Here is a 22,496-nt window from a genome sequence, read left to right on the forward strand (position 1 = left end):
AGGCGTTACCTGGTGGCATTTTCAGCCTTTGGTATGGTGGAGGCTGCTGGTCTGTTATACATTCCAGATATTTTACCTGCAGTTTAAAAAGATGTTAAGACTCACACAGAGGTAGGCAGCTATTGACTGATTAGGGAACTAAAGGTAGCCCAGGATAATTTGCTTTTGGATCTACAACATTTTATAATCAGGGAGTTTTAACCTATCATCTAGCCTTCTAAGAGTCTTTAACATAGATGTGTAATATATCTTAGGTCATACCTTTCATATAGTAGATTCTCAGTGTTTGTTGAGTGCATCACTTGAAACGTGAATAGTTTTCGTGGCTTTAACAGGAATTAGTATGCACAAGAGAACACATGAAAATGCATGATGTATTCTTGTGCCTTATTGGAGCTGGGTTTGTACATGTACCACAGAAAGCTATTTTTGATGCAGAAAGACCATCTGGGCTTTTGGTTTTTTTTTTTAAAAAAAAAAAGTGAAAAACTAAAATGTTTTTGAGTGGAAAGCCTCCCATGCAGCCCTTTTTCCTTCTATGTTCTTTTAGCTTAGTGGGACGCTGACTGATAGATCATTATCATCAGTGAGCTTTGGGACTCTGTGTTCAGACTTGCCTGAGTGCAGCAAAGAGTACTCCAGCAGGCCTTCTATCAGGAGTGCTCTGCCTCAGGCCAGAGCAGTCTACTATTCATTTTAGAATATAGAATGACTAAATGATGAACTGTTTGAGATGTCAGGGCAAAGGTTTTCCAGCCTTTGCTAGCTGTGCATCAGAACCTCCTTAGAACCTTAACATTCAGTGCTTACGAGCTTAGGCAGCCGCTACACCTCATTCAGAGTGTAAAACCAGAATTGTTTGGATAGGGTTTAGGAATCTGCATCTCAAAATTCGGCCGATCTGTCGGTCGGTTGGTCGGTCGGTCTGTCTGTCTGTCTGTCTATCTATCTATCTAATCTATGTATGGCACTATCTTAGGAAGCTACCCACAAGGGGAAAGGGCAGACTTTGGGATGGTTTGTAAGTTAAGTTATTATGAGGAAGAGTTCCAGAGAGGACAGTCTTTGAGAGAAGGCTTGTTAATTAAGGGAATTATTAGAAGGGACTCTAAATGGACAAAGAGGGATGTTTTCATTTAAATTTTAAATTTAAATTTTGTTGTTTTTAAGACAGGGTTTTTTTGTTTAACCTTGGCTGTCCAGTAACTCATCACACTGGCCTCGAACTCAAGAGATCTGCCTGCCTCTGCCTCTGGAATGCTGGCATTAAAGGCGTGTGCCACTACTGCCCAGCTTAAATGTTATTGTTAAAGGATTTTTATATGAGTACTGTAACTGCATGATCACCCACCTTCCTCTCCACTGACTTCTCCCAAGACCCAAGACCTCCAATTCTTTGAAGAGGGTTGTCTTTTAAACTAGTTTAGAAATGTATAGTTTTCAGAGTAGTTAGAGCCTGGCAGTGGTGGCGCACGCCTTTAATCCCAGCATTTGGGAGGCAGAGGCAGGCGGATCTCTGTGAGTTCGAGGCCAGCCTGGTCTACAGGTGGTAGTTCCAGAACAGGCTCTAAATGAAACACTACAATGAAACTCTGTCACAAAACAAAAAGCCCAGAGTAGTTAGAAGAAAGACAGGCTGGAAATCTCAGTGCTGGTTCAGGGATGAAGGAGTATTGTGTGCTTGGGTATTGAAGTAGGGTGTCACAGGCCACAGTTCTAGCATTCCCATGAGTTAGCTGTGCTCATCCAGTTCAGTTCATGCCAAGTGCTGAGCACTGCTAGGGGCAAATCAGATACAGCTCTGTCATTTTTGATTTGACAGTGTAACTGCCATTAGCAGTTTTTGACTCCTATGAGCCTTTCTCCATCTGTTCAGAGTTGGGGGAAGCTATTTCTGAAGTTGCTTTAAGCTCTGATGTTCTATTACATAAAATTTGGTCAAGACCAGTGCCTCCCCAATGTAATTGCTGTGTTTTTCATCAGGAGGGAAAAGCATCTTAAGCAAAACTGTGATTGAGGATACAAACAGAAGCAACCTTAAGACCTTATAACTGCTTTATCACACTGTGTTCTATTTGATTTTTACAAGTGAAGTTAGTAAACTGGGTTGTCCAGGGTGGCTGGAAGGTTAGAACTGGAGGTCCTAGGACAGCTCTCTGCAGGTAAGACTGGCAGGGTAGGTGCTTTGGTGTGTCCTCTTCACAGTTGTCTTCCTGGTGCTTTGTTGAGTTGTTAACTGCATCATCACCCCAGATGAGGTTTGCTGTGATTGGTAATAAATTGCACATCTTTTTGACAAACCCTAAGAATCAAATCAGAAGAACTGGGGAGACAGTCCTCTGAGAATTCATGAGGATTGGAATGCATTCCTTGTTTTCTTGGGAACCTCACGGGTAAGTGGTGAGGACAAAGCTGAGAGTGGAGCCCTTGGAGAGCAGCTGGAAATCAGAACGGGGTGGGAGGACTGTCGTTTGGTTATTTCTGCTTTGTGCTTGAGGATATAACAGTAAAAGGGAAGTGCGTTTTTGTTTTAAGTAAGTGATGCTCTTAAGTTTATTTTATTCTAAAGTTCTCTGTTAAAGACTGTTAAGAAATTTTCCCATATAAATATGCTCACCACAGCAGTTTGTTCAGTGTAGACTTGAGCTAGCGTGGTTTCTGTGCTGGTAGTCCTGTACCCTTGCACCTCAAATTACTACCATTTCACTTTCCACAACTCACTTCCCTGTTCATTCAGCACTTTTTGTATTGATCCAGCATATCTTTATTTTGCACTGTTGTCCTCAGCACTATCTATAGGTGCTGTTTAGGATCCTGGTGGAGGAGGGGAGAAACCTTATTCTCAGTGGCTCTCTTATCATGGGGAGACTAGTACTGGCCACATTACAGTGAAGAACTGAATATCTGGGAATATGGGGATGTGGTTTCTAAGGCAGCCAGGGGCAGGGTAGATGTCAAAGAGAAGGGACTGGGCAGTGGGAAGTGCCAGCTCATTCAGTTGGAGCCTTAAGACCTTTGCTTTTTGGTCTTTTGTGTTTAGAAGTACAGTGGCTTTCTTTGCTTCTTGTTCCTGGCAGCAGATTATCCATTCCTTTGAAATTATGTGGGCTGGAAAAGAATGGAAAGGAATTGGTCCACCTGCATGGAGGGAGAGCATGGCATTAGGGATGTGGGTGTTTAAAAGCTCTTGGCATGCCTGGCTCTAAGTACAGATGGCTATTTGTGTTGCCATTATTGTAGCTGTTATGCCTGCATTCCCTTCGGTATGCCTCTCTACAGGGATAATTGTAGGGCCCTAACTTATATCTCTTCCTGCTGCCAGATAAAATGGATGCGGATGTGTTGTGTGCTGTAGAATATACAGTGAATTCTGTGGTGGGCTGACTACTGGCTGCTCCCTTAATCTTCTGGGGCTCCTGGAACATAAGCGAAAAGTGTTGTATTTTTACAACCCACATTGGTGAAAACATAAAAGCGAATATACTAGATTTTACTGAAGGATCTGTCTCCAAACGGAGCCAGATTAACTTTGGTGAATGTTTGAAATTTAAAAGTATTAAATACGAAGGACTTGAATATCCAGGGAGAGGAGACTTGTTAGTGGAATCCAAGCAGCCTGTCAGGTCTGACAAACTATGAGGAGGTAGAGTAGGAAGATGGATTTTTTCAGTCAGGCTGTCACTTGTGTGTCTACCTTCAGTCTCTGACTGAAGTCCCCGCTTTCACATAAATAAAATTAAACTAATGATAATTACCAGAGAACTGTGGTGATTGTGCCAGTCAGAGGACAGCCCCTGGTGTTAGTCCTTGCCTTCCACCTTGTTTGAGATAGAGTAGACCCCTGGCCTGGGAGCTTCTAGGAATCCTCCTGTCTCTGCTTCCCGTATTCCCTTAAGAGTGCTAGGACTACAGACATGTGCGCTGCGGACCAGCTTTTATGTAACTCCATTTAACACCTGCTCTCGCCCTTTCTGTTTTTTAAATATCTTCTTCAGTAGGGAGAAACTTGACTGCCTTAGCCTTAATATAAAGTTACTGCTTTGCTCAGTGGAGCATATTCTCTAACCACAGTGACTATCTCTTCCACTTCTGCAACTGCACTTCATGCCTGGAGTCCTCAGTCAGTAGCTGTTGGCCCATTCTTGATTGCATGCCTTAGCTTTGCCACTAGCCCCTCTCAGATAGTTCCCGTATCTTGGCTGTAGGTCTGCTGGTGTGGGCAGTACTTAGTTGTTTTACTACCCAGTGATGGAAGGAAAGGGATGCTTTTTATAACTTTTTTATTTTGTTTTGTTTTTTTGAGACAGGCTTTCTCTGTGTAGCTTTGGAGCCTGTCCTGGAACTTGCTCTGTAGACCATGCTGGCCTCGAACTCATGGAAATTCACCTGACTCTGCCTCTTGAGTGTGTGCCGCCACCACCACCTGGCACTTTCTATATATTTTTTGAGGAAGATTATGTATATTTTAATTACTAGGTGTATTTTATATGCAGTGATAGTCATCCTTGAAGATTTTATTTTTATGAATTCTGGTAAACTTAGTCATACAGCCATTGTCACCATCAAAGTACATACAGTGTTCTCTTGGGCTCCTTTGAAGTAGGCCTCTCTTCTTGTTCCCAGTTGCTGGCCTTTCCATAAATGCTGCAATATATACCTTTTTGAATCTGGCTTCTGGTGCAATTCCTTTGGGATTAATCCACCGTGTTTTGTGTAATAATTAGTAGTTTATACACTCTTTTTGATGAGGCATTTGGGTTGTCTCCAGTTTTTGATATTTGTAAATAAAGCTACAATAAAGATTTATTTGTGGACTCTTATGCATAGTTATGTTTTTATTTCTTTGGGGTAAATAAGTAGAGGTGGGATTGGTGGACCATGTAGTTAAATGTATGGTTAACTTTATGGGGAACACCAAAGTTTCTCAAAGTAGCTGTTGTATTTGGATTTCCATCAGCAAAGACTATATCTGCTTCTTTTTACACCTGGTATTGTCAGATTAAGAACCCCACCAGAGTCATGCCAGGAGGTGTGCAATGGTCTATCTTTGTGATTTTAATTTGTACTAATGGGTTGAGTGTTTTTCATTGTGTCTTTATCCTCTGAACCTCTTTGATGGATTTTGTAAATCTTTGCCTTTTCTTTTTCTGGTGACTGGAATGGAACCCAAGACCTTGTTTATGCTAGGCAAGTGCTGTACTACTAAAGCCACAACTCTGGCCCCTTTCATTTATTTATTTTTTAATTTAAAAATGTTTATTTATATATTTTATATAGCTAGGTGTATGGTCTGCATATATGTTGGCACACAAGAGGGCATTAGATCTCACGAGATTATGGTGATATTTTTTTTTTTGAGTTGTCATGTGCTGGAACTTGAACTCAGTACCTCAAGAAGAGCAGCCAGTGTTCTTAACCACTGAGCCATTTCCCTAGCTCCAATTTTTATTGTCTTTCTGAGTTTGTTTGGAAAGTTCTTCATCTCTTACCAGTTACAGGTTCCCCACAGGTCAATGTATTTGAATACGTGATCCAAAGCTGCTGGTGCTGTTTTGGGAGGTTATGGAGCCTTCAGGAAATGGGGGATGGCTGATGGAGTTAGGTTACTGGAGGTGACCTTTAAAAATATACCCAGGGGCTGGAAAGATGGCTTAGTGGTTAAGAGCACTGACTGCTTTTCCAGAGGACCCGGGTTCAATTCCCAGCACCCACATGGCAGCTCACAGCTGTCTGTAATCCCAGTTCAGGGGCCTGACAGCCATGGCAAAAACACAAATGCACATAAAATAAAAATAAATAAATTTTTTGAAAAAGAAAATATACCCAGACATGGTTCCAGTCCCACCCATTTTTTATCCTGTCGTCTCAGCAGTGTGTAACCATAGCCTTGCTTTCTCTCCCCTCCAGACTGCCACTATAAATCACTGCCACAGTCTAAATCATAGACTGAAAGGATGTAATCCCTAGAAAAAATCCTTCCTTTAGGCTTTTCATGTCAGGTATTTTGTTATCTTGAGAAATAGAACTAATACAGCAGCCCCTTTTTACATGTGCATTTGCAAGTATTTTCTCCCTTTGACACTAGTATAAATGGAAATGCAGCTTTTTAGTACACAGAAGTGTAGCGTTGGATTGTGATTTCACAGGGAGGATGCATATTTGTGAGGGAAGGAACCTTGTGCAGAGGTGGATGGATCTCTTGGGTTCTGCCTCTCCTCGGTGGCTAGGAAAGGAAAGGAAAGGAAAGGAAAGGAAAGGAAAGGAAAGGAAAGGAAAGGAGGGCTGAGGGTGGTGCTGCTCAGAACCTTACATGGTAGGGTTAGCATGCTAAGTGCAATTGTGGGGAGAATGGCTGCTAAAACTGTTCGCAACAGAAAGATGGAGCAGGAGGCTTTGTCAGAGCAGGCAGCCCAGATCAGATCTTACAGAGAACTGGCAACTGTATTGCTCGACATCTTCATTTGATAGCTAGGAGTTGGCCTTAGGAAGGGATGGGGTATCCTGAAGAGCAGGTGGGTCATGGAGTGGCTAAGTTAGGACAACAGTAAGGAAGACTCCTCATCCTGTGAAGCAGGGAGGGAGGTGAAAAACTAGAATGTTAAATACATAGTGCTGTTTTTTTAAAGAATATCCTTGCTGAGCGGTGGTGCGCACGCCTTTAATCCCAGCACTTTGGAGGCAGAGGCAGGTGGATCTCTGAGTTTGAGGTCAGTCTGGTCTACAGAGCGAGTTCCAGGACAGCCAGAGCTGTTGCATAGAGAAACCTTGCCTCAAAAAGCCCAAATAAGCCGGGCGGTGGTGGTGCACGCCTTTAATCCCAGCACTTGGGAGGCAGAGGCAGGCGGATCTCTGTGAGTTCGAGACCACCTGGTCTACAAGAGCTAGTTCCAGGACAGGCTCCAAAACCACAGAGAAACCCTGTCTCGAAAAACCAAAAAAAAAAAAAAAAAGCCCAAATAAATAAATAAAATTGTATTGATGTAGTATTTAGTATGATAACAGTAATAACAAAAGCACAGTGGTACAGTTAGTGACAGAACTGGGAGTATTTTGATTGAAATGAGATTGGAATATATCTTGGGTCAAATAGAAACTGCAAGAGATCAAAAGAGAATTCATGTTGGCAAGCAAGGAAGTTTGTTTTTCCTGAGACCGAAAGGAAATACAAGAGATTGTAGGCCTGGATTATGCTAGTTATAATTAGCTGTGAAAACACAAACTCCCAAGGTGAGGCTTTGCTGAAGTTCAAATTGCCTTTGGGTTAGCAGAGTTTTTCGAAGGAAGTACCTAGAGGCCTGACAGTGGTACTGGGCTCCTTGCCTCTACATTTTCCTAATCCTTCATAACAATGAGGAGTGTTTTGTGACATTACATTTCTATTTATAAACGCCCAAACTGGGATTCAGAGAAACTAGATGACATGGCCAAGGTCATATGACCAGGAAGTTGTTGAGATGAGATTCCCTGTGAGGATTGCAAGATTTCCCAGCATGCTTTTCCTCTGCTGTGTCAGTGTTAATCACGGTGTCATTTATGGACTGATATTATTTCATTTACTGTTTATTACCAGTTCAGACAGGATAGGTACAGAAATTGAAAGCACTTAGAAACTCATAGCAATTTGACCGTAGTTTTGTAAGTGTGCAATCCTACAAGACCATGTGTCTTTGAAATTTTCTTTGAAAATTTGATTTCACACCTTTAGTAATTCGTTTTAGTTCATTTTAAGAAGACAAACAATAATGCTATTCACTGGTGGTTAGAAACCTAAAAGGAAAAGTTTTTTTTTATTTAAACAGTTGTTCTGAGAAGCCCTACTGGCCTTGCGGTAACCTAGCTGTGGATACCTGTTTCAGCAGTTTTACATTGATGCTTTGACACTTGGTTGGTGGAGTTCTGAGTTACTGGTGAGAGGCAGGAGGGGAGAGGTGAGGACCAGGGGAAGAATGTACTCTGAGCCTGGCTCTCAGTGATGGCAGTAAGGTGAGGGGTTGCTCTATCTTCTGTGTTCAGGAATGCCCAGCTCGCTGTCTTTTTGTAGAACCTTGACTTGCTTTTTATTAGACTCAGTGATTCTAATTACTGCCAGTGATGCAGAAGGAACGAAGTGTAGGAGAAGGAAATCATAGAAATGAAGTTGATTGAAAATGGGAGTTCAGAAGACACACACACACCATTACCCTTGAGGTGTTTCCCTTTAAGGAAAAGGCTGTAGCTTTTTGGCAGAGCCAAGAGTTTTGATTGGCCCCTTCTGCTGTTTGCCAGAAGAATCCTGACCAGTCCAGTTTTGTTCAGAGTTGGTTTGGGAGTCAGCCCAGCAGCCAAGGCTCTGGATTTAATTTGAAGTGTAATGTTTCAGAGAGGGTTGGACCCGGCAGACGTGCCCCCTACTGTTCAGTTTTCCACTGTTCCTCAGGGAGTGTACCTTTGTTGTTTTTAGAACACCCTCCCCAACCTCCACTCTCTGTCCTGGAGCCTTTCTGAATTTCTGAGGTTTTGTCACTATGGGGAGGAAGAATGTTAACTACCTGCGGAAACTGTTGTTAGGGACTCCCATGTTGTTCTGTGGAAGAAGAACCATCCCACATCTGTTACTCAGGACATGAGGCTAAGGAATATTCTCTAGGACTGGACAAATTGGGTTTCTTTGCTTCTAGCTGATCGAGGACCTAGATCAGTTTCTGTTTTGAGGAAAGCATCTTGGCTATTGACTGGAGACGGGGCAGGTGTGATGTGTAAGTGGGCCCTCTTGCCGAAAACTCTCCATTTCATCTGTGGCAATCTCTGCCATCTTAGTTGTGTCTGAAGGCAAGGCTGCCAGCAAATAGCAATTTAATCCCTCAAAGTTTAGTTGCTAGAACTCAGCCTGAGGCCAGGAGCTGGTTCCTGGCTGCCTAGGTGTAACTAGTGCCCATTGGGATCACAGTTGTGGTACTCTGCTAAATTTGGCTAAATTAGGTCTGGCCCTCTGTGTAGACAGAGACTGCTTGTTTAACATTCATCAGCACTATGGGGAGGTTAGACAGTTTATAGTGCCAGCCTGAACATCTCATGGTTTTCAGATTTGTTAACTCTTGTAACAGATACTGAAGGCAAAACAAAACAAAAAAACACCTACTTTAAAAAGTACCACTTGGGGCTGGAGAGATGGCTCAGCGGTTAAGAGCACTGGCTACTTCTAGAGCAACCCAGGTTCAATCCCAAGCACCCACATGGTAGCTCACAGCTGTCTGCAACTCCAGTTCCAGGGGATCTGACACCCTCAAAAAAAAATCCTTCCCCTTTTCCCTCTCTTCTTTTCCCTCCTCCCCTCCCTTCATCCCTTCCTTCCTTCCTTTAAAAAAAGAGTACCCCTTAAGGAAGGCTTGGGGGAGCACCAGTGACAGGACTCCCAGTAAGTATCTGTTGTTGTACACAGCACATAAGTCTTCCCTTGGTACTGAAGACCACTTAAGATATCTAATACATTGTCACATTGTGTCAATAGTGGCTTTTTTTTTTGGTTTTTCGAGACAGGGTTTCTTGGTGGCTTTGGAGCCTGTCCTGGACTAGCTCTGTAGACCAGGCTGGGCTCAAACTCACAGAGATCCGCCTGCCTCTGCCTCCCAAGTGCTGGGATTAAAGGCGTGCGCCACCATCGCCCGGCTAATAGTGGCTATTAAATTGGTGTATTGTTTAGGAAATAAGGACAGAAAATCTGTATATGTTCATAGCAGTGTAGTGTTTTGGTTTTGTTTCCCTTAGATATTTCCAGTTAATGGTTGGTGCAGGAGTGGAACCTGTATGAACTAAAATCGCCTTCCAGCACTTGAGCCTCTCCTTAGCCTGTAGCTTCCTGGGGTGTAGGGTGATTCCATAGTCTGCTTTCTTCTCAGTCTGGTCTTGGTAAATTGGCCTTAAGTAATTTAGTTACATAAGAAGCTTTTAAACTGAGAACAATGGATGGAGCACTTTCTGTGGCTTTTTTGTAAATTTAGTTCTTCTGGTCTTGGTGCTGTACTCTGATAGTTGCTGGGTCCAGGAGCTAGTTAGTAGACACTTCTTCCTTGAACCCTGTACATACCTGCCTTGGGCTGTTGGTCTCTCAGGTTATGAGAAGGACCTGAACAGGAGTTTTACTAACTAATGGACAGGCTGCGTCTATTCCTCTGTAATACACTTAACTATCTATTGCCTGGAGGGAATGAGAAACTGCCTGGAAGTATGGCTCTCATCTATGCTTCTGTTTTATTAAGTATGAGGAACTGGAGCAGTTTCAGTGCATTCTGAAAGAGACTGCTGAGCACATTTTACTCTATTAAATATAGAGACCTGGAAAGTTAAGTAACAGCTACTAAATGATGGCCAAGATTGTTGTCAAGACTCAGATTTCTTGAGCTGAGTCCCAGGCTTTTTCTACTCTATCAGGATTCCCATTTTTAATAGAAAGCATCAATAAAAATTGACTTCCTGAAGAAACAAGTGTTAATAATCAACTCAGAATTACTCCTTTTGAATGCTAGGACAACTATACAAATCTTTTTTGTACTTTTTGCACAGTTTAGAAGACAGGATAAATGCCAAAAGTTTCACAAAAGGATATACTTCAGTTACAGCTTTAAAAAAGTGGAGCAATATCTGAATGTCTAAATATAGCATTTAAAAGTACTAATTGTTAAAAGGAATTTTGATTGCATGAATGCTTTAATTTTGTTGGGGTTGCTGGGCCCTTAGAGGATGCTAGCCACTAATCATATGGGTCTCCTAATTGTGGCTCTCAGGAAGAGATGGAGAAGTGAAGTTTTCTATCTCCCTTTGTCATCCCTCCCCCCTTCCTTTCTTTTTTTGTCTTAAGAGAAGGCCAACTACAAGCCTGGTCCTAACTGATTCCAGATGGGCTTGCTACAGTATAAAGGTTTTCAGTGTGTTTGGGCTAAGGCTGACTGTGAGGGCCCCTGAGTACTTCCTGTGCAGCTCTGCAATTGTATTCACCTAATAAGAAACAGCCCTTACTGCTGGAGCCCAGAGCGGCCATGTTGGTGTCCTGTCTCTGTGCCTCAGTCTCTGAACCACCCTGTCCTCTTGCTTGCTCTCTTTACCAGCCTCTTCTTCTCCATTGTTTTCAGGGGACTCAAATGTATGCATAATTCTTATGGATGAGAACAAAGATGATTACGACTATTTAGGGCAGGGTGCGCCCCCCCCCCCACCTTTCTGAATCTGAGGGGAGTTGGTTGTCATGTAAATTAGACCAGGAAAACCAAGGCCCTCTTTATTTTTAATTTTCAAAGCATCCTGGCAGTCTTCCTAAAGAGTCCAGAATACTGGTGTGTGGTGGTTTGTTCACTTGAAGCACTCTCACTGTGGACCACAAAGCTGTGTCTGTGCCAAAGAGCAAGCATGACCTTGAACTCAGAGGAAGGTGTTTTGCATTCAGACCCTGGGCAGCCCTGTTACCAAGGAAGTATACCTGCTGTACTGTGTGACACTGGCTTGAATTTGGCTGTCCTTTCAGCCGCTGCAGTGTATCTCAGGCCTGCATGGCTTAAAAGAGGATTCTGTGATGCTCTGCTATAGACTCTCTAAATATTCTTTGGGGCCTCTAGATGCCATCAAAAACATATTTATGTATATACTTGACTTTCTATTTTAGTTCAAGTGCCTAATGACTGAGGGTGTGCTGATCTCAATGCTCAGTTTTTTTAGATCTAGCTAATGATTGCAGAAACTCTGCCATCCCTAGGGTTTATCTGGGCCTTTGCAGCCAAATTCCAGTCTGTTTAGCTTAGTTGTTAGAGGAGATCTTATGGAAGCCCGTTTCTCCTTCCTCCGTGTGGGTTCTGGTGATTGAACTCAGGTCAATGGACTTGGCGGCAAGTGTCAGCACTCATGGAACCATCTGTGTGGCCTTCCCCTCAGATTTTTCTTGAGCCAAACATGAATTGTAACTGATGAATGAGTAGTAAGATTTACTATCTGGATGCTTCGATGTTCATGATTGGTTGGAGTATTTGAAGTAGAATGCCTTAAGACAGGTCATATGATCACCTTTATTATGAATGAGCCCTAGCTTTGCAGCTGAAGGAGATTACCCATATTTAAACACCCATGACTTGTAGTTCTTAGGTGACCAATAGGATCCTCTTTATTATTATTAGCCAAGGTGTGCACCTTTTGGGTGGCTGTCATTTGTTGAGTACAAGGCCCCTATTACCTCTTCTTCATTAGAATTGTCAGGCAGGCAACCTCATTTCCCCTTTCACATAGGAAAGCTGTTTTCACCATGTCACAGAACTGGTGACTGTAGAGACAGGATCAACTCTGTGTTCTGTGTCCCAGGCACTGCACATTCTCCTGCCACATCTTTCCCAGAACCTCCTTAAAAGGATGCAGTGACCTAGAAGGCAGAAATAATTTTACACTTTTTTATTAAGGATTTATTTATTATATATACAGTATTCTGCCTGAATAAATGCCTGCAGGCCAGAAGAGAGCATACAAATCTCATTATTAGATGGTTGTGAGCCTCCATGTGGTTGCTGGGAATTGACTTCAGGTTCTCAGGAAGAGCAGACAGTGCTCTTATTAGGGTAGGGTTAGTATTAAGGTAAGGTTAGGATTAGGTTAGGGTAGGGTAGGATAGGGTTAGGGTTAGGGTTAAGTTCTGAGCCATCTCTCCAGTCCCAATTCTAAGCTTTTTGTTTGTTTTCATTATCTTATTTTGTTAGGTTGGCTAACTTCCTGCCTCTGATATATAAAACGTTAATACTAGAGAGAGAAAAAGGCAAACTGTTTAGCTATTGTTTTTAGGGAGACTTAGGTCTCTAAAAGATGTCCCTCCTTTTTTTACTTGAAAATTTTTCAGAGCAATTGTAGAATGACATGAACCTGTATAAAAAGCTGCTAATCCAGACCAACCCATATTGGAAAGAGGAGGAGCGGATTCTCTTGACAGTTACTGTCCTGGAGTCTTTCTGAAGCTCACCAGCTGGTCCTTGCTTGGTTTAGAGGATGTGCTCACAACCTGGAATTCCGGGTGGGAGGCATCTTGCTCACCTGTTCTGCATGTTTCAAGCACAAGTTCTATCTTAAGACATATAATAAAATATAGGTGTGGGGAGAATTCAGTAACTGTTCTTTTAAAAACTCTGTTCATCTAACAAAATTGTTCTTTCATTTAGCCCCTTTTAGCTTTCGATCTTGCATTGAACTGTAAATCTTTGTTTTATGAAAAGTGTGTGTATATATAAAATCTCTAGCTTACTGGTTCTCTTTCTTAAGACTAGGGGTTTTTGTTGTTGTTGTTTGATTTGTTTGTGTGTTTTGTTTTGTTTTTCTTAAAAACCTTTCCAAGACCATGAAGAAAGTGATAAACAGTTATGGGCAAAAGAATTAGAAAACATTTGGGGAAAAGAGTAGGGTTGTCTGGGTGTATGACAGCATGTGTGTACACATACATGTTTTCCCTTCTGCTCTTCTCTGCCTGGAATGACCTAGTTGTTTTGTTTGTTTTGTTTTGTTTTTTACATTGTGGAAAATATTACATCATTTGTGGAGCCTGTTATTTTAGATAGTTGGCTTCGAAAATACTGAACTTGTAACTTCCCCTTTAAAGATCTTTTTATACATTTAAGAAAATTGTTAAATGATGTGGATTTTAGATATGTGACTTGAAGAGGCAGTTGCGGTAATAAAGTAGATTTCCCCTCATATTCTTTGTTGAAGTAGAAATTGCTCAGAGCAAGGATAATGGAGGATTATTTATTATTTTGGGCACGCTGATGTCAGAGTCCTTGGATCTAATTGCTTAACACAACTAATATTTGAATCATGCTGTCAACTGAGGTTAATGTATGAGCTTGTTTTTGTTCATGTAGTGAAGTATTTTAAGACTAGATATGTATAAAGTTTTGAAAACTGGAAGTCTAAACTGTATAGTACTTCTTATGGAGAGGCTTGTTAGTTACACTATCTTGTGACTGATGACCCCTCTAAACCCTAGGATAAAGTTTGAGTTGTCCTACCTATATGGTAGCAGAAACTTCTTTTATGCATTTTATGTGTATCTATCTGGTATACAATATGCCTGGGAATCTTAAATGATTTTAAAGTGCTACTTTATTAACGTTTCTAGAGGAAAGCAGACAGATATTGTCTTAGGGTTTTATTGCTGTGTTAAAACACCGCAACCATGACAACTTAGGGAGAAAGGGCTTATCTCAGCTGAAAACTGTCAGCTCACACTTCATTGCTGAGGGTAGTCGGGGCAGGAGCTCAAACAGTAGCTAAGGCAGAGGATTGCTCAGTCTGCTTTGTTATTGCGCAGAGATCCACCACCCACATCACTCATCAGTAAAGTGTACCACAGGCTTGCCTGCAGGCCAGTCTGGTGAGAGTATTTTCTCAATTGAGGTTCCATCTTTCCAGATGACTTTAGCATGTATCAAGTTGGCATAACTCCTCCACCACAGCCATCATTTCATGATACTCTTTATTTGAACAGTGTTGCATGAATTTTAATTGGTCTTAATAATAAAAACCTGGAGCCAGGTATCAGGGTAAATGCTGAAAGATCAGAGAGACAAAGGAGCAAACTACAGCCAACTTTTACCTTGCTAACTCCTCAGCTGAAAAAGGGCCTAGCTCCTGTCTCCTCCTGCCTTATATTCCTCTCTCTGCCCAGCCATATGACTTCCTGTCTGTCTGTACAGACTTCCAGAACTCTGTAGTTAACTAGTGACTATCTCCACCGTCTAATCTTCAGGGAAGCTTTATTTGTTAGCGCATAAACAAAATATCACCACAGAACAGGGCTATTCAGAAGATTCAGGATATCCGAATGCATTAATTTTAGGAATAACTACTCATTAAAGGACACTGTTAAGAAAGTAAAAAAGCAAATTACAGAGTCGGAGCAAGTATTTGCAACACACAGATTTGGCTGCTATCCAGAATAGGTCAATTATTCCTGCAACTCAATATATAAAAGGAATTCTATAAATAATTTAAAAAAATCCCAGTAGCAAAGCGGGCAGCATATATGAATAGGTACATTACAAAATATGATATCCAGCCATTCAAAAAAAATGATCACATGACTATTCTCTAAGGTAAAGCAGAGGGCCACCGTTAGGTTCTCTTACCCCGCCTTTGGAATGACTGAACAAAGAAGGCAGACATTCAGCATCTGGAGTCCTCATACAGTGCTGGGGAAAAGGTTAAGTAGCATAGCTTTGGAGAACTAATGGTTGGCAGTGTCTCCCAAAGCTGAAAACAGGAGTTCTCTATAGCAATCCGACTCCTTGCCACAGCAGCAGAAACCTGCAGTGTGTATATATGATTGCCATAAGAGTGTGTACAAGAATGTACATGACAGCATGATTTATAAACTTGAGATAGTCTTTGTTGCCAACTTGGATGGATTTGGAATCACTTAGAGCTATTCCTTGTTCTTTGAGGAAGTAGACCTACCTTGTTGTGGCCAGCATCAATCCCTGCTGGGGGTTAGGCCTAGTTAAAAAAGGAAAAGTGAGAAAGCCAGTTGAGCACCAGTGTTCATCTCTCTGCTACCTGGTCTGCCCAAATGTGGACATGCAGCATCCTGCCACCATGTTCCTTGCCATTTGATCCACAGCAGACCCCCTCCCAAGCCTTCCATAAATTTACTCTTGTCAGGTGTTTGGTCATAACCACAGAAAAGTAGCTTGTACATAGTCCAAACTGAAAATAAGTGAAATGTTTTTCACCAAAGTGCTTTCCAGTACATTATGATACATTTGTAAAATAGAGTATTTAACACACACACGTGTTCTTGAGTACAAACAGTTCTTCCGAGAAGGAGCTAGTACAGAAGGAAGCATGGCGTGCGATCCTTTATAGAAAAGCCATAGCAGAGTCAGATTGGGGTGTTTATGTTGTTGTGAGTAGCTGAGAGTGACTGCAAAGGCACAACAAGATGGGCTTCTAGGGTGTCAATATGTTTTCTTTCTCTTTGTCCTGGTGCTAGGTTTCTCTTTGGGTGGGTTCCCTTTGTGAGATTGTATTACATCGTAGACAGAGGACTTTTGCATATTATCAAATTAACAAATAGTTTCCTTTGGTAGCTGCGCTGATAGGTAGCTGCCCTCTCACATGTGGTGTATCCCGCCTGTCCAGCTGGTAGGATGTAATACACACATACATTTAAGTGTTAGAGTATTGCATGGGGATGAAGGGACCTTTTGAAAATTATAATTTCCTTATCAAATATTCAGTATGCTAATAATCTTTTTAAAGAGACATAGGAAAAGAGACACGATAAATAATCTCCTGTTTACTTTCAAACCAGATCTCTGAGAAGAACAAGAAAATGTTCACTGTCCTCATCAGACAGCAAATTTGGACTTATTCTCTGGACAGAAGAACATTCTTCATCAGTGTTCTTAGCTGCTTTGTTTTCAGGGTATAACCTCTTTTTGGTCTTTAATTTTGCCATGGACACTTTAAAGATAAAAACTGTCCACATAATATCAAAACTTTTTTTGTTTTGTTTTTCAAGACAGGGTTTCTCTGTGTCTGTTCTAGACTAGCTCTGTAGACCAGGCTCACCTTAGACTCACATAGATCCTCCTATTTCTGCCTCAGTGCTGGGATAAAGGTCTGCACCACCATGTCTGGCTGACATTAAAATGTTTTAACTCATTACTTTTTGGAGAACTAACAGAAAAAGACATGCTAAGCAAACCCTATCTGCTGCGGAAGATCTTAAGAGAGATTGCCTGTGCCTTCTATTGACTGGTCATTTTCCTCAACTTTCAACCTGGCCTTTACAATGTATCTTAAAGTTCTCTCTGTTTGCTGTGTTGCCTTGCTTCTCTCCTTCGTTTGTAGCTTTTTGTTCATTCTTCGTGGGATGCCTTTGCCTCCATTCTTTACCTAAGAATCTTTACCTAATGAATTTTGCTAATGTGTGCTTCATGCACTCTCTGGTGCTAACTACGTGGTTTACTCTCCCCCTACAAGTATATACTTTTGCTGTGTTGCATGTCATGAATTGTTGTGTTCATTTGCCTAAAGCACTTATCTTTTGAGACTTGCTTGTGATAAGTGTTTAATGAATATCAGAATTCAGTATCTATTTTCTAAAGGATAAAAGCTAATTATATTATGTATTATTGGTAGATGCATGCTTAGAATTTGTTTTCATAAGATGTAGGTTACATTACTTTTTTGTAAAAGCAAGCACATATGTTGTTAATAATTAATTCTGTGTGGCAGTAGGAGAGAAGTGATGCCACCTGGATCCCACGAGTATCAGACATGTGACCTTGGCCTCTTTAGCATGGTCCTCTAATCATCTGATTTAATTTTAGTGAGATTCCTGCAGAAATGCTCTGATTCTGTATGTAGAATGTGGAAATTATAAGTAATATAGATTCTGGCTGTGTTAGGGTTTCTGGAGTAAAGCTGATGGATGAGGAGCTGAGGCATAGCTCAATCAGTAGTGAGTGAGCTGCTCATACTTAGCATGTGTGAGGCTCTGGGTTCCATTCCAGGTACCAAAACCTATTTACAATTGCTCCCCATCAGAGCAGAACAAGCAAATGAGACTATATAGGCATATATGACTATACTGGGTCAGTGTAGACATTAATACTCTGATAATTTTTTTATCTCAAATACAAGAAAATTAAATTCCAGAATATGTTATCTGAAGTTTTGTAATTTCACTTCAGCATGTAATTTCTCAAGCTCATCTTAATTTTAAAAGATCTGAGTAAAACCATTACCGTTTGTTCAGAAGTTTAGAATAATAGGATTAGAATAATAAATTAGTAACTGTTGAGTATCCACTTATAGTTAACAATGGTTATTAATGCAGTGAAAGTATGACATTAACTTTGATGTCCAACAATTTATATTTTTTGATGACATGAGAACATAGACACAAAATGATATTTTAGACTTTTTTTTTATAATTATGATTGTGTGTGAAAGAGAGTAGAGAAACTGCGTAGGTTTTGGAGTTGAGAGATCTGAGGGAGATATTAGACACACTGACTTCTTGAACTTTCATTTTCAGAGTGGAGATAAGAATATTTCCGACTCACTATTTTTGTCTTCAGTAGCTGATATGGTGGACAGTCTCAGAGGCCACTTGGGTCTTCCCATGTAGAATAAGGTCACCATCTGTGAGTGTTAGAAATTGTGCTCAGTGCTAGAGATGGCTTGACAGTTAAGAGTTAAGACTGCTTTTCCAGAGGACCTGGGTTCAATTCCCAACATCTTCATGGCAGTTCACAACTGTCTGTAACTCCAGTTCCAGGGGACTTGACCTTCACGTGGACATACATGCAGTAAAACACGAAAGCACATGAAGTAAGGATATATATATAAAAATTGTGCTTATGATAGTCTATGGAGTCACTTACAGCAGTGCTGTATGAGTGATTTCATCCAAGGACTGGTTTGTTAGGGGTGAGTTTGGAGAGCACCTACCTCCATCTCAGAGGCAGGCTAATCATGTCTGCTGCCACTATTGGGACAAGATGCACTTTTGAAACTTATGCACTTTTGAAACTTATTCTAGATGGCTTTGCATATTAGTTTAAGAACACTATCTTTTGCCATGCAGAATTATGCTACTTAGATGCCACCCCCTTGGAAAACGGGTGTCTTGGAGCTGAGTTTCTGCCCAGTACCAAACCCCCAAATTTCCTGGGTGTGCCTTATTTTATCTGCCCCCTTTTCTGATAGAAGGCTCTGACCTGCTTGGTGCTTTTCCAGCTTAGTTACAGCTTATGCTTAGTCTTTCAGAGTTGTTGAAGGAAGAGCTGCTTGTTGGTTCCTGGCTGCTCAGCCCGAAATAATCACACAGAAACTATATTATTTAAACCACTGCTTGGCCCATTAACTCTAGCTTCTTATTGGCTAACTCTTATACCTTAATTTAACTCATTTCTATTAATCTGTGTATCACCATGTGGCTGTGGTTTACTGGCTAAAGTTCCGGCACCTTTCTCTGGTAGGGCTACATGGCTTCTCCTCTCTCTGCCTCCTTTCTCCCAGCATTCAGTTTAGTTTTTCCTGTCTAGCTCTGTTCCTCTGTAGCTCTGCTATAGGCCCAAAGCAGTTCCTTTATTAACCAGTGATATTCACAGCATATAGAGGGGAATCCCACATCATAGAGTCACATAGGGCATTCTTAGTTTAAATCAGCCAAGTAGGTTCTAGAAAGAATCTCTTCCTAGATGGGAAATGGACAGCTGGATTGAGAAGCAAAGCCCTGCTCCAATTTTAGCTGTTATTTAGGGAGAGTGGGGGCCACTTTAGAATTAGAGCTTGAATTAAGGGAAGAGTAGGATCCGTTCCAGATGCACGCTAAGCACAGACCAGCTCCTGAAGTGGAGACCTTTGAAGGGACTGTTCAGGGATTTGAGATATTATATACATATTTTATAGCATGTCTATGATTATGAAAAGGTCATTTTCTATAAGTTCATCTTCTGTGGCAGTTTCGGATGTTTCATTAAAACTTCAGGAATTTATTGTGTCAACTCACTCAGTCCCTTTGACTCAGGGATCTAAACTGCTTCCCATTCCTTTTGTCAGCAGTTTGGAGAGCATCCCTGTGTGGAGCTACTTTGTAGATGATGGGTGTGAGATCCTGCTCCAGTTTCCATAGTAGGTCAGCCTGTGAGATGAGCATTGGGTGCAGAATTTGCAGTATGTCAGCTTTCACTCTCCCCTCCCCACTCCTGTTTCTGTAATGGAGGAAGTTCCGTCAGAGGGCAGATACTGTTCTGCCTGTAGGCATGGCTTTTCTCTCCTTCACTTAGGGTGGAAGGAGGCAGCAGAGACTGATGTTCCCTACATGAAATGCTCCAACTGTGTTTTTGTTATTCTGTTTTTTCCTCTCCTGATGGGAGGAGGTGAGTGGGGGAATGTTCTCTGTACGTGGGACAGAAGATCTAAAGGCTCAGCACATACTGCTGTTTGAGTTGGGGGCCAGACAGAAGGAGAAACAACCCCTTTGGGGTGTGGTTTAGGGGCGGGTAGACTATAGGAAGGAGGATATTTCCATGTTTTCTGAGTCATAAGACACAGAATCGCAAGTGGCTAAATTTAGCTCAGGTTCCTGTTGAAAGCATCATTTTTGCGGGCGGGCAGTGGGGGCAGAACGGAAAACCTTTTTGTGTATCCTGCTCCATGAAGCCAATAGGGAAGCAGGAGGAGGTGAGGTTGCCATGGAGATGGTAGCTGTATGCAAGGGAAGAGCAGCAGGGTTTAGAATTCCAGGAAGGAAGAGAGAGTGATGTCATCAGATTCCATGGACCAGCCCAGGAACCCCTGTGAGGTTGGTGGGGCGTTGGGTGTGTGTGGGGTGGGGGTGGAGTGGGAGTTTGTAGAGGGGAATGGTGCCCTCAGTAAGGTGTGGGGAGTCCAGTTCAAGCAGAGGTTGGTTGCGTGGAATTATGCTGATCTGCATTAATGCTTCGTTTGAGAAAAAATTTTGTAAATCATTTCTGAATTGCAGAATATTTTCTTTGTTGAAAAAGGACATGTTTCTTTCACAAAGGAGCTCACCAGATATAAAAATATATCATCTTTCTATAACTAAATCCCTATAATACTTGTGTATGTTTTTATCCCTTGTATGTGAGGGTATTTGGGTGCGTATTTTAGAAATGTAATTAGCTACCTTTGTGCTATTTCTTTTATGGTATTACATGCAGTTAAATGATTCATTAATGCCCAGTTATAGCATTTATTTTTATATGGATGGGTGTAAATAAATAAAACGCTTAAACTCTGAAATTAAAGCAGTTGCTTTTCAGCAGAGAGGAAACTAATAAGCTTCAAGACAGTTCTGAGCACAGACATGTTTATATTGGCAGTCAAGGACAAATGTATTTGTTTAGATGTGACTAAAAGGATGATTTCTAAAAGGAAAGCATGTAACGGAATCTGTGTGTCCGAATGAGTGCTGTCCTTCAGACAGTCACCTGGCTCTGGCGATAGTAGCATTGTGCAAAACAGAAAGAACTGGTTTGAGTCAGCTTTAGAGACCAGTGAGAGGAATACATTTTCCAATTCTGACTCTGGATTTTCCTCTTAAAAACTTAGTCAGAATTTGCTTTGCCTGGTTCCATCCATCCTCAAACGAGCTTTTAGCCCAGTTAAAGCTATTTTAAGCGCATGTTGGTTCTGAAGGCATTTTTGTTTTCTGAACAAGAACGGTTGTGTGCTGAAGTTTAGCGGTGATGTTTTGAATGATGGCGGCATGTCAGAATAAGAGCATTAGCTTTCCCTAGATGACATCTCTGAGGTGACTCACGTGGTTTGTATTTTCAGATGTGCCTCTGCTCTTCTATAGCTGACCTTGGGCAATTCGCTGTCTCTTGCTGGGTTGTTTTTCCTCATATATAAATGAGCTGTGATGTAGGAATCAGCCTCAAAAATGCAGCTGGAGGAGTAAGCAAGCCAATATGTAAAACATTTCCAAATTTGTTCTCAGTGCTTGCTAACTGGTCATTTAATAATTTCTTAAGCCGATGTGATGGGACACACATCCTTAGAATTGCAGCACAGGGAAGGTTGAGGCAGGAAAGTTATGAGTTCAAAGCCAGTTTGGGCTACATTCGGAGACCTTGTATCATAAAACAAAAGGAGTCAATGAGATGGCTCAGTGGGTAAGGCCTTCAAGCCTGATGGCCTGAGTTTGATCTCTGTAACCTACATGGTGTAAGGAAAGAACTGACTTATACAAACTGCCCTCTGACCTCCATATAAATAGTGTGGCATGCCTCTCTCTCTCCCAAATAATTAAATAGAATGCTATTTGAAAAGTATTAAGACTTGACAGGGACTGGGGAGATGGCTCGGTAAAGTGGTTGCTGTGCAGGTGAGGGCTGGAATTTGGATGCTCAGCACCATGTGTTCCCGTGAGGGAGGAAGCTGAGACAGGATCCCCACAGCAAGCAGGCTGGCTTCACTGGCCACAGTTGGTGAACTCTGGGTTCAGCAAGAGACCCTGCCTCACAAAAATTGTAGATTGAGGAAGACCACTGCCATCAGCTTCAATCTTCCATATGCACTAGCCAACTTGCACCTACACACAATGCATCCACACATGGGGTACACACACACCAAACAAAAATGTATTTTTTTTTATTGAGCTCTACATTTTTCTCTGCTCCCCTCCCTGCCTCTCCCCTCCCCTTCAATCCTCCCCCAAGGTTCCCATGCTCCCAATTTACTCAGGAGATCTTGTCTTTTTCTACTTTCTACTGCCCATGTAGATTAGATCTATGTAAGTCTCTCTTAGGGTCTTCATTGTTGTCTAAGTTCTCTGGGATTGTGGTTTGTAGGCTGGGTTTCTTTGCTTTATGTTTAAAAAACCACCTATGAGTGAGTACATGTGATAATTGTCTTTCTGTGTCTGGGTTACTTCACTCAAAATAATGTTTTCTAGCTCCATCCATTTTCTTGCAAAATTCAAGATGTCATTTTTTTCTGCTGTGTAGTACTCCATTGTG

At 41.6% G+C, this 22,496-nt stretch overlaps 1 protein-coding gene across 22 annotated transcripts in view; it reads left to right on the forward strand.

Moving 5' to 3' along the window:
- Positions 1–22,496, forward strand: part of Rbfox2 (RNA binding fox-1 homolog 2) — a 238,930-nt gene that overhangs the window by 38,247 nt on the left and 178,187 nt on the right. Inside the window, exon 1 of one of the 22 annotated variants that reach the window (XM_041671970.1) lies at positions 19,742–19,889. The exons of 20 other annotated variants lie outside the window; for them this stretch is intronic. Coding sequence is in view for 1 of the 2 variants with exons in the window: in XM_041671963.1 (XP_041527897.1) it covers positions 20,273–20,314 (42 nt within the window). In the remaining variant the exon portion in view is untranslated. Of the gene's footprint in view, positions 1–19,741; positions 19,890–20,163; positions 20,315–22,496 lie in introns of those variants that run through there. One more of the 22 variants, XM_041671963.1, reaches the window with a different exon arrangement.

Source organism: Microtus oregoni, unplaced genomic scaffold (assembly GCF_018167655.1).
Source record: "Microtus oregoni isolate MIOR12 unplaced genomic scaffold, Mior012 000022F_ref0000154, whole genome shotgun sequence".
Lineage (NCBI taxonomy): Eukaryota > Metazoa > Chordata > Mammalia > Rodentia > Cricetidae > Microtus > Microtus oregoni.